General features: G+C 40.7%; 1 protein-coding gene across 1 annotated transcript in view; it reads left to right on the forward strand.

Annotated features, from left to right (window-relative positions):
• Window positions 1–12,714, forward strand: part of FBXW8 (F-box and WD repeat domain containing 8) — a 128,477-nt gene that overhangs the window by 74,961 nt on the left and 40,802 nt on the right. The window contains 1 exon segment of the mRNA XM_035257753.3: window positions 10,838–11,034. Within this exon segment, the coding sequence (XP_035113644.2) occupies window positions 10,838–11,034 (197 nt within the window).

A 12,714-nucleotide genomic window follows, 5' to 3' on the forward strand; every position in this document is an offset into this window, starting at 1 on the left:
ATTTGCATGATGTGAAATTATCACTCCGTAAGAGAAAAATAGCAACTTCACAGTAAACTGGCAAATACCATCTTAACCAAGTGACCAGTATGAAACTTTGATATGATGTACCTCCTGATACATAATGCACTGGAAAGGCACAGCATTCCTTCTGATCTTAAACATGAGGAAACAGCAGGCAATTGAGAGACCTGCAAAATAAATGAGCAGTACTTTTGGGTCCTGAAGAACAAGGAAAGACTGAGTAATTGCTCTAGATTGGAGTCGATGAAGGAAACATGGCAGCTAAATGCTATATGGAATTCTGGATTAGATCCTGGACCAGAAAAAAGATGCTGGTAAGAGGACAGGTGAAATGCAAATATAGTCTGTAGATTAAATATACTGCATCAGTGTTAATTTCCTGGCTTTCATCATTCTGCTATGGTTATGTAATAGGTTAACATTTGGGAAATCTGGGCAAAGCTATATTGAAACTCTTTGCATAATTTTTTTATTTGCATAATTTTTATAACATTTTTATAAGTCTGAAATTATTTCAAAACAAAAAAACTATCAAATTACAGTATTAAATAAGATAGGATTTTTTCCCATAGCAATTTAATGCCATTTAAAAGAAATACTACATGATTACTTCGAAAAGAATGTGCTTGCCGCTTTTCTGTGTCTGGCTGACTTGGAGGCCTGAGGTTAGATGGTACCCCTGTTTTTGGTGGTGGTTATACAACCAGGGATCCTCAGCATTTCTCTTTTCTGTATCTTACTCTTTACCTTTGAGCTATTTCCCACCCCCAACCTCCCCTTTTCTTAAAAAAAAAAAAAAAAAACATGCACAATGATGAGTACCTAATCTTTGGGTTTTGTTTCTAAAGTATACTTTTTTTTTTTTTTTTTTTTGAAACAGTCTCACTCTGTTGCCTGGGCAATCTCAGCTCATTGCAACCTCCACCTCACAGGTTCAAGCAATTCTCCTGCCTCAGCCTCCTGAGTAGCTTGGACTACAGGCACCCGCCACACTGGCTTTTTTTTTTTTCTAATTTTATTAGAGATGGCGTTTCACCATGTTGGCCAGGCTGGTCTCAAACTCCTAGCCTCAAGTGATCTGCCCACCTCAGCCTCCCAAAGAGTGCTTTTTAAAGAATAGTGTAGCCATTTTATTTTAAAAGGTCAATATTTAGAAGTTATGTTTTTGCCACTACTTACAACTTATGACAAAAAAGTTTTATCAGTTTCATGTATAAAATGGGAAAGGAAGATCTTGTATTTCAAAATCATTTCACAGGGTAATCAAAAAAGTCTGAAGAGCACTGGTCTGGAAGGCAGGTGGCCATGTGGGTCTCCGTCTCTGTTGGACTGTTGTGATTCACTCTGCGGACACAGGGGAGGGAGACCCTAGAGCCCCATTCCAGACATCAGGGGCCTTGTGGCAAAACTGTCTGTTGGGGAGATCTGCACTGGTCTCTGAATGCCCAAGTGTGATGTTAGACCCTCCGCGGTTTCCATCTTCTCATTCTCACTTGGTGTTAGGTAACTCAGAACTGACTGCAGTTTCGCCATAATCTAAATCTCCAGGCTTTTTCCCCTGCTTTTTGTTGGAGCCATTTATTACTTTCCTTGAAAGGAAATGAATTGATACTACAATTTTAAATTTGATTTGGAGTGGGATTTTTTTTCTTTTTTTCTTTTTGAGATGGAGTCTTGTTCTGTTGCCAGGCTGGGGTGCAGTGGCGCGATCTCAGCTCACTACAATCTCCACCTTCTGGGTCCAAGTGATTCCCCTACCTCAGCCTCCTGAGTAGCTGGGACTACAGGCACGTGCCACCACGCCCGGCTAATTTTTTTTATATTTTAGTAGAGATAGGTTTTCACCATGTTGGCCAGGATAGTCTCAATCTCCTGATCTCAGGATCCGCCCACCCTGGCCTCCCAAAGTGCTGGGATTGCAAGCGTGAGCCACGGCACCCGGCCCGGAATGGGATTTCTAAAGGCTGCAAAATGTCCTCACTGGAATTTTCACCATAGATCTGAGAAGACACTTAGTCTGCAGTGTGGCTGCTGAAAACATTTGTAAAACACAAATTAATGTATTCTTACTTTTGTTATGATAACCTTTCAAATGATCATTCTTAAAAATTCTTTTATGAAAAATTCAAAATACACAAAAATGGAATGAATAGTATGATGTACCCCCATATACCTATCACTCAGCTTCAGTAGTTATTACTTTTTTTTAAATCTACCACCCATTCCACTGATTCCCCAGTCTCCTCCCTAGACGCATCTACTGCTACCAGTGTCTGCTAATCTCTTCCAGATAGAGCCTATATTATGTATATATCAGTATAGGGAAGATTGGCCACCTCCTGAGGCTGCTTGCACAGTGATGTCTCTTTCTCATTATTTTAAAGGTTCATATTTCTAAATATTACATAGTGTGTGGATGGAATTATTTTTGATATAAATATTTTCCATTTAGCAATAAACACTATTTTTTTAAGAGAAGAGAGAGAACAAGGAGGCTAAAACTTAATGCTAGTCCTGGGCCAGGACCTATGCTGGGCTGTCCTGAATCCATCTGACAGGTGTGGTGGTGGCAGTGTTTTATGGACTTCTTTAGCATTTAATTCACCTTAACATATTGATAGGTCAGACATAGAATGTGAGCTTTTAATTTAGTTTTGTACATCAGAATTATATATTGATTTTTAAAATCATGCAAATGGATTATAATTAGAAAAATATCCCATCACCAATCAGAATATTATTTATAAAGATGTGTATACAAATTACAGTATAGTAATTTTTTTTTTTTTTTTTTTTGAGATGGAGTTTCACTCTTAACTGCCCAGGCTGGAGTGCAATGGTGTGATCTTGGCTCACTGAAACCTCCACCTCCCAGGTTCAAGCAATTTTCCTGCCTCAGCCTCCCAGGTAGCTGGGATTACAGGCACCTGCCTCCATGCCCAGCTAATTTTTTTGTATTTTTAGTATAGAGACAGGGTTTCACTATATTGGCCAGGCTGGTCTCGAACTCCTGACCTCAGGCGATCTGCTTGTCTTAACCTCCCACAGTACTGGGATTACAGGCATGAGCCACTGTGCCCAGCCCAGTATAGTAATTTTTAATATAATATTACATGTAGAAAAAATCCAAATAGTATCAAAGAGTACATAGCAAAAAGTAAATCCTCTTTTTTTTTTTAATCTACTATCACCAGTCTACTGATTCCCCAGTCTCCTCCCTAGACGCATCTACTACTACCAGTGTCTGCTAATCTCTTCCAGGTAGAGTCTATATTATGTGTATATCAGTTATAGAGAAAATTGGCCTCAATCTGAGGCTTTGTGCATAGTAATGTCTCTTTCACATTACCTGCCCTCTGGAACTTTCCCTTGTGGAAGCTGGTCCAAATTCTTTGCATTCTCCATCAATCTGTTTTTCCTTTGATGTTAACTGTAAATTCTTCTATCTAGTCACATTGTCATAGTCTTAACAATATACAGTTTGCCTCCTTTTCAGTCTGCTGTCTCGTCATTTTTCATTCTTCTTTTTCAAGTGTTCTTTCTGCTTTGAATTTGAGAGCTCCTAAATATGTCCAGTCTTATTTCCTCTTTTCTTGACTCAGTTTCTCCTTTGGTGATCTCGCTGCTTTGCTTAAGCCCTAACCAGTCGCCTCTTCCACAAGCCCATGCAGATTCTTTTATTTGTTAATCTAAAATGCAGCTTCCAGAATGTTTTCTGTTTATTTTCTGCCTTAGGCGACAGAGCTGTAGAGCTGTGGTCAGCGGGAATGCAGGATGGCATGCCACAGTAGCTGCAGTGACAAGAATCTTGAGTTTTTTCCTTTTTCATGGCTCTCCATGGTTTAGCTGTTCTTTATGACTTGTCTACACTGATACTAATCTCCCACCGGCACCTCTTCCATGAAGAGCAAAAGCTTTTGTCCTGTCCAACTTTATGCTAGCTTTATGTCTCTGGCCTGCATTTCAGAGTGGCAATGTGTGGACTTAATGAACAAAGAGGTACTTGCTGAGTAAGTGCTATGGGTATATTTAAAATTTTTGTCAAAATGCCTTTTCCTTTGTTGCAGAATTCCTTTTGATTTCTGCTTAATTTTTGATAGGCAAGTGTTTATTTACATGGTGGAAATTGAGATTGCCAGCTATCTTTATAAATAGTCAACTTCATTCATTATCTCTGAACGCAGTTAACTGATCTTGTCTATTTAGCAGTCATGAAGTTGACACCAAGCTTTAGGTGTTTATTGTCCAGGCTCAAGAGGATGGGAGCTCATGGCTGAAACAATTTCTAATCAAGAAAGCACTAAAGACCACAAGACCAGCTCTGTAATTCAAGAAGGGACTAGTCTATGGCCTTCGAAACTGTTAACCTATTTTAAATTTTGTGGTGCATGGAAAAAATCAAAGGGGAGGGAGGAATATACCAATTGTGTTTTTTTCCAAAACCAGTTCAGCAGTTATTTACCTTTCAGGCAATTAACATAATTACCATTATGCTAAGAAGTAATTTTGGAAAGTTCTGCCCTGAGCTCTTATGACTCCACCGGGACAGTTTTAGTTGGGACTTATCTTTTTGATGGAAGCTTAATTGCAATTTTGGCTTTGTGCACACAAACAGAAGCAGCTAATTGTTTAGGCAAATAGCAGATTAATTTAAATATGCATCCCTAATAAAACAAAAATGGTATCCATTATGGTCCTTGTTCCCATGACGAAGAATATAAATATTCTGTGCAAGTACCATTAGACGGAGGTCTTAAGGATTGTCGACATTATATCACAGTGGTAGCACTTTCCAGATATCGAGTAATCTTTACAAAAGCTAACATAAATCAGTTTAAACTCATTTAGATCCCATTTCCACTATGTGCAGTTTCATTACCACACTCTGGCTGGCCTCCTTAGGGAGGTGGGAGGAGCCTGCTGCAAACTGGCATGGGTGCCCATCCACAGCTGCTGAGCAGGCTTTATGTCTCCTCAAAAGACTGCCCATCGTTACTCATGTCATTGTTAATGACTGTTCCTAGTCTAGGCTGAGCTCGGAGTTCCTTCGGCCTGGCTGCTGCTTGTCAAGGTGGAGGGTCGGTCCTGAGCTCAGGGAGCCGGTGGGACTGCCAGACCCTGCCCCTTCTCCTTATTGGGCCAGTGGTCCTCACTCGTTGTCTTATGGATATTTCAAGAGACGACCCAGTTTCTTCTTTTGTCTGCATCCTTTTCCTGTTTGTTATGAGTGAAACAGTATTGCGATCCCAGCACTACCCAGAATTAATCATCTTTTATCCAGCTATTGAGGTTTGGTCAGGAAGGAAGAAAAATACTTGCTCTGTTTCTCTGTTGTGGGGCCAAATGGGGGCTATAAACTCCGGCCTTCAGGATGATGCCTGGTGCAGGGAATGGCAAAAAAAGACTTGCTTCTTACGCCACTGCTAAGAAACCAAATAGAACCTCCCTTTGTGTTTGCTGAGACTTTTTTCTCTTATTTTACCTTGACCTGCTGTGCAGGAGAGATGTTGTAGAGACCTTTGTGGGGTGTCTCCTTGCTCTGAGGTCCCTCCCCAGGCTCTCTCCATGTGGGCAAGTTCATAGTATTTGAGTTAGTCTTTTGGCCTCAGCTGACTGGATGAAGGATGGGGCTCCAGTTCTGGGGGAAGCTGATTCATGGACTGGGATGGACTGGTGGGGACTCAGACTTTGATGTATGCTTGGAGTAGAAGATCTCCTGGAATGGAGACAGCCGCCTTTCTCCATGTGCCCAGGGTTGAGAGAAAGCTGGTTTCTGAAGAGAAGAATGAAATAGAATTGCAGAGAGAAGCAGAGACAAGATCTTTGGTGCACACAAGATACATATACTGCCTTGGTTCTGCATGTCTTCCTACTTCGTGATTCTGATACCCGATCATCTCCAGCTGTACTTCCTGCCCTTGGGCTCCATGAAATAGCTTCACTCCTTTCCAGCCAGTTTCCTTTTTGTGTTTAAGCCAGTTTCAGTGGGTGTCTGTTTCTTACAACCAAATGTTCCATTGCTGAAACATATGACAGGCATTCAGCAAACCTTTATTGATGTTCAGCCACATCCAGCACTCTGAATTCCCTACCGAAGGGCATATAGAGGGAAGAGGACACAGTCTTGCCACTTCACAAGTCCACACAGTGTCAGGAGCCAAATCCTCTTCATTGCTACGTCAGCAGTATGACTAAACTTGACTTTTCAAATGAATTTACATCAGATTAAAAAAGTACCTGTTTGAAAAGTGAATTTCCTTGGCTCTGACAGTCATTGACTACTTCTTCCTTAGTAGTTATGCAATAGCTGTGGACCTGGTTCAAGTCAAAACATCTGGAGAAGTTAGCGGCTCCTTTCTGGGGTCTTAAAATAGTGTGACAGCATGACCAGAAGTTAAGCTTGTTCATTGCTCCTTTGTGCTTTGTGTATATCTCTCTGTGATACTGTGTTTTATTTTACATTTTAGTTATTAAATATTTGTTTCTCTCCAGTGTGTGTTTTGTAAGAATAAGTATCATATTCTTTCAATTCTTACATGTCACTAAAATGTTGGCTCCATCAGTCAGGGACTTTTTTCTTGTTGTATTTTGTCTTATTCACTATAATATCCGCAGTACCTAGAATAGCGCCTTGGTGCAAAACAGGGAGCTCCATTACTACCTGTTGAGTGTATCATTGCACTGATTCCTTTTTGGCTAAACGTTGGTTAACATGGATGGTAATCAGCCACAATATTATAGAGCATTCTTACAATTCAGTTATTCACTGTGCAGGTCCTTGCAGTTTTGAGATTATAAAAATAGTCATGATATAACTGTAGTAACTGATAAAGTGACCATTTATAAAATTAGCTTTCCCTCAAACATCCCTCCCTGTTAGCTTCTGTATCTATTCCTGCCCACTCTGCCCATATGCTTTTGGGGCAGATATCCAACAATACAGTTCAAAGTGACATTGTAAGCCTTGTACAAACTGCAGGACTTGTGATGTTGAAAGTGACAGTGAAAGAGCTAGAAGTGGTAAGTACATGGATAACTGGAAATGGCTTTTTTTCTTATTATTTAAATATCTTTAAAAGATAATTGCCTGTTTATGCAAAAGTAATAACAATGTATGTAAGGTTTACAAAATGTACAAATAAACAGTTTGTAACATATGTGAAAGTAAAAAGTATGACAATAATAGCACAAAGGCTAGAAGGGAAGAAATGGAAGTATGTTACTGTAAAGTTTTGTTTGTTTTTTTTAAATTAAGACAGAGTCTTACTCTGTCACCTAGGCTGGAGTGCAGTGGCAAGATCTCAGCTTACTGTAGCCTCCACCTCGCAGGTTAAAGTGATTCTCGTGTCTCAACCTCCTGTGTAGCTGGGATTACAGGTGCCCGCCACCATACCTGACTAATTTTTGTATTTTTAGTAGAGACGGGGTTTTATCATGTTGGCCAGACTAGTTATGAAATCCTGACCTCAAGTGATCCACCCACTTCAGCCTCCAGAAGTGCTGGGATTACAGGCATGACCTACCACACCATACCTGAAGTTCTTATGTAACATGTGAAGTGATACAGTATTACTTGCAGGTAGACTGGTAAGTTAAATACTTAAGATAAAATCCAAAAGCAACCTCTAAAACAACGTAACAAAGAGTTTTGGCTAAGAAGCCAACAAAGGAATTAAAATGGAATAAACACATTCAGTTTTCACAAATACTCAATCCAAAAAATAAAAAAGGCAATGAAAGAGGAGAAGAGGGAGCAAAGAACAAATGGGATGAATTTTAAAAATTAGCAAAATGGTAGATTAAACCCAACCTTATCAATAATCACAGTAAATATAAATCATCTAAACACCCCAATTAAAAGCAAGACCAACTATAAGCTGTCTATAGAAACCCTGCAGAAAAGGCATCTCTTTTAAATATATAAAGACACAAGTGAAAAGATGAGAGAAATTCTGCATGCTAACACTAATAGAAAGCTGGAGTGGCCATGTCACTCTCAACATGGATTTCAGAGCAAAGATGATAATAACCAGGGACACAGAGGACTTTGCCTGTGATAAAGAATCAACTCATCAAGAGGACATAACAATCCTAAATGTTTTTGCAGCTAAAAATGATGTTGAAGGCCTGTGCAAATGATAGCCCCACTGACAAGTGCGGATATGACCAAGTGCGACATTTTATAATTGAAGTAGAGGAAACTGAAAAAGATGATGACACAACAGGCTTTCAGGAGAGAAAGATTTGACTATAAAATTGATGAAACCCTGGAATTTTCTTTTCCCCCAAAACTCTTCTCGGGATGGCTCTATGGAACTCAACCTTGTGGTGAAGGGCATTTTATTGCATAAAGTTCTGTCGGAAAAATGATGCCAGCAAAATCAAACTTGATTAATAATGAAAAATGTGTTTATAGATAAACTCCATGTGGCTTAGAGTGAGCTGTGGTTAAATAGCTTCCACGCTTGGCAGCACCCAGGGTGAGTTTGATGGTGTTCGTCACTCATTGAGCTCATAGTTATTTTATGCACTTACCAATGCAGCCGCTCATCCTGCACTTTTCTAGCTAAATTTCAGCCCAACTTCGTGACATACCAAGTGGCTTTGGACCAAGTTGTTTAACCACTGGGTGCTTCTGTTTCTTTTCTGGGAGAGGAGTAAAATCGTGCTCCTCCCAAGATGGAGGTGAATGCTCAGTGAGAGGAGACACGTGAGTTTCTGAAGACACAGAAGCTCTATGCAAATAGCAGTTTTTATTTCTCTTTACTGTTGGGATGTCTCAAAACAAATGCAGTGCGAAGTGTTTGAAGGAAGCCCATGTTAAGACCAGGCATCTTGGAGAGCCTGTCTCCTATCTGATCTGTAGAGCCGCTGGCATTTTCTGCAGCATAGTTTTCTCTTCTGAGTCGGAATGGAAAAAAGTTACCCAAATAGATGCCAGGGGAATGTGCTGTGGAACCTTTTGTAATCTGCTTATCCCCCAAGTTTATGATGATTCTGAAGAGTACACTGTTTCAGATGCAAAGCAACAGTTAGCTTGAAAAGGCTCTGCTTTTGTTTATGATTGCTTACTTAGCCTACTGACAGTTTGAAAGTCTGGCAAAGCAGCCCAAATGTATTATTTTCTTCCAGTTCTCTATATTTATTTAGTGCTGAATGATTCTTTATAGTAAGATCCTAAACTCAAAGCATTTACAGTTTAAAGACAAAGTAGAAGTCAAGAAAAAAGAAAAATAGGAAGACACTGCCAAGAGAAGGAAAGCAAAAAGCTTGGTCTGTTCGAGATAATAGGAAGTTATAGAAAATAGGACTAGATTTACAGATGAGAAATAGAGGGGAAATAAGCATTATTGATAGATTAAATATGTTTTATACTGCAGCAGGAACTATAGACTCCGTAGAAATAAAGGAATGGTCCATCTTAAGCGCTTTGTGTGGCTGGTCTACTTTCATCTACCCCACAGTCCTGTGCAGTAGGTAATGTTATCTTCAACTTGACAGAAAGGCAAACAGGCTCAGAGCTGTTAAGCAGCTTCCCTAAGGCCTTCAGCTAACAAGTGCTGGAGCTGGATTTGAACTCAAATAGCCACAGATTGTGTTACCTCCACACATTTATTTCTCGGTGAATGAACTGGAATTGGAGCAGGGCATTAACCAGCCTAATGCAGAAAGTTATTATTTTCTTGGGTAACTCTTTGAGGGAGAGGAAATAGTTTTGTGGATGGGAATGAAAAAAAGAAAGTATTTGTGAGGAAAGAAGAATCAATGACATGCTAAGCACAGAAAAGTTTAGCTGACTGGTAGAAAAGCATAAGCTCCCGTAGACCACTGGCCCTAATCTCAAGTGGACATCGCCAGAGTTGCTGGTGCCTGACAGTCTGCATTTCTAATAATTCGCCATGTGGTACTGATGCTACCAGTCTGCAAACCACCCTGGAGAAAGGTGGTGACATGGCCAGTGTGCAAAAGAGGAATTAATCTGGGTAGCAGCATTCAAGGTGCTGGGAGAAGAGTGGAAAATGGGCATTTTTGACGAGTGTGGGATATGGAAGCACATATTTTAGAACTGTGCAAAATAAAGCGCTGCTGCTAACAGAGGCTTTAGGAGAATGGGGGTGACGAAGGATGTAAAATACATTTGAGCATCCCTAATCCAAAAATCCAAAATGCTTTGAAACTTTTGAAGCACTGACATGATGCTACATGTGGAAAATTTCACACCTAACTTCATGTGATGGGTTTGTAGCCAAAACACAGCCGAAACTTTGCTTCATGCACAGAATTATTTAAAATATTGTATAGACCACGTATGTTGGCTCGCGTGTGTAATTCCAACGCAATGCAGTATTGGAGGCAGAGGCAGGAGGATTGCTTGACCCCAATAGCTCAAAAAAAAAAAAAAAACCAGCCTGGGCAACATAGTGAGACCCTGTCTCTACAAAGACTTAAAAATTAGCCAGGCATGGTGGCATGTACCTACAGTCCTGTCTATTTGGGAGGCTGGGGCAGGAGGATCACTTAGGCCCAGCAGTTCAAGAATGCAGTGAGCTGTGATAGCACCACTGCACTCCAGCCTGGGCGACAGAGTGAGACATTGTTTCTAACAAAAAGTAAAATAAAATATTGTATAAAATTACCTTCAGGCCACGTGTGTCAGGTATATATGAAACATAAATGATTTCATGTTTAGAACTGGGTCTCATTTCTAAGGTATCTCTTTGAAAAAATTTTCTTTTATATTGCATGTTTTAAAAATAATTGAACATAATAAACAAATGTAAACTTGTTTCCTGCATTATTTCTTGCTGCACAGGGTTTCTCAATATTTGGGATTTAAGAACCGGAAGGTACCCTGTTCATCGTTTTGAGCACGATGCAAGAATACAGGCACTAGCCCTCAGCCAGGACGATGCAGCTGTGGCCACGGCTTCTGCTTTTGACATCGTGATGTTATCCCCCAATGAGGAGGGGTACTGGCAGATAGCTGCGGAATTTGAAGTTCCGAAACTGGTGAGCCTTTTAGTCTGGTCATTTTATCTCCTATTCTTAGAATCTCTGGGTCTAATATAAGCACGTACTGATAGTGTTGGCAAACTCGCATTCACTCAGAGCTTCCTATGGGCCTTACATCTATAAATCTAACTACAGCCTTACAAAATACGTAGTAGCATTTTCCCCATTTGCCAAGAAGCCACTTGACGCTTAGAGCAGTGAACTGACTTGCCCCAGGTCTCAGAGCTAAGACGTTGTGATGCAAACCTCAGGGCTGACTTCAGGGCCAGAGCTGCTCATCACTGGTTCCTTGGCCTTCTTCAGACTAACGCTGTGGAATCTCACCCTTGGGAATCGAAGATCAGTTTCTGACCTAATATATACCTGAGAATGAGTTCAGTGATGTTATCCCAGTCCATATGGGAAGAAGGTTTCCATTCCTACACTTTCTTCATCCCAAGACTGTCTTGCCTAAAGTTAAAAGTAACTTGAGTGAAGATAGATTCAAGTCGGTGTTAATTGGGTAGCCATGTTCCAGGATGTCACATGTGAAGCTCAGCCAGCCTTAAGAATTCTTCATGTCGAGCTTATTTCTGAGTTCAGTTGTACAGGAACCTCTCTATTTGTAGAGTGGGAGGTGATTTGGTGCTAGAAGGAAGTGCTCAAATCTGTCTATTCTGAGTTTGGATTTAATTTAAACAAACTTGATTTTGGCACTGGTAGGGAAGTGAGCAGAAAAGCCAACACTGAGTGATGAATTGATGGCCTGACCTGGAACCAATCCTATTCCTCCCTATTATTTCCCTGGTGGAAATCTTCTTAGACTAGAACTAAACTTAAAAAGCCATGGCATCACCACTTCACCTCCATGAGCCTCTGCAGTTTGGATATAGTGCTCCCTAAAACGGCCTGATGCTGTCATGTCATCTGGGTTTCATTAGAAAAAAAAATGTGAAAGTATATTTCTGTTCTTAAAACTTCCATAGTGCTTACTATTTAGTCTGTGATTAAAGAATACTGTAGACCAGCGATTCACTATATGGACCTAGATACTTCCTTAAGATGCCAGTTTCTCTGTAAAGTGCAAATCCTGCCTTGGCAGTAAGGTGGCATCCTGGCACAGACTGGAAGCTTTTTGAAGTAGTTTACAGCCCCCAGCAAATAGCACCACCATCAATCTGAGCCTCATGGTCTGTCAGAAAGCCAGCGTGGAGATACAGTTAAAGGGCTAGATGGAGGATGTCAGTTTTAGGAAAATAAGAAATGATTTGGGGGCATGAGAGGAAGCAAGCAGCCATTGTTTGAGGTTTGTTTTATGCACGTTTTAGGAATTATTTTTCATTAGGTGGAGGGTTGCCACAAAATGCTCTGAGTATCCTTGGAAAAGTTGCCCCTGGCCCGAAGAGCTAAGCCAGGGTTGTCCCTTTCATATATGCCCCTGGATGGCAGTGTTAATGTTAACAGGTCTGTGATATTAGCCTCGAGCGGCTGTCCTTTGTGGTGGACCTGCAGCTTGCGAAGCCAGCCCGAGGATTAGCAGAGTCCCCCGGATGCTGACGCTCCCTCAGGCTCCTCTGGATGGTATTCTGGAGGCCAGCTTTGAACTCTTTGGCATATGATCAGGGCAGCGCTGTCCTTTCACACTGTGGATTTTCATAATTACACAGTGTGGCTCACCTTCCACGTGTCCTCTTGTGA

This window comes from Callithrix jacchus, chromosome 9 (genome assembly GCF_049354715.1).
Source record: "Callithrix jacchus isolate 240 chromosome 9, calJac240_pri, whole genome shotgun sequence".
In the NCBI taxonomy this organism is placed as follows: domain Eukaryota; kingdom Metazoa; phylum Chordata; class Mammalia; order Primates; family Cebidae; genus Callithrix; species Callithrix jacchus.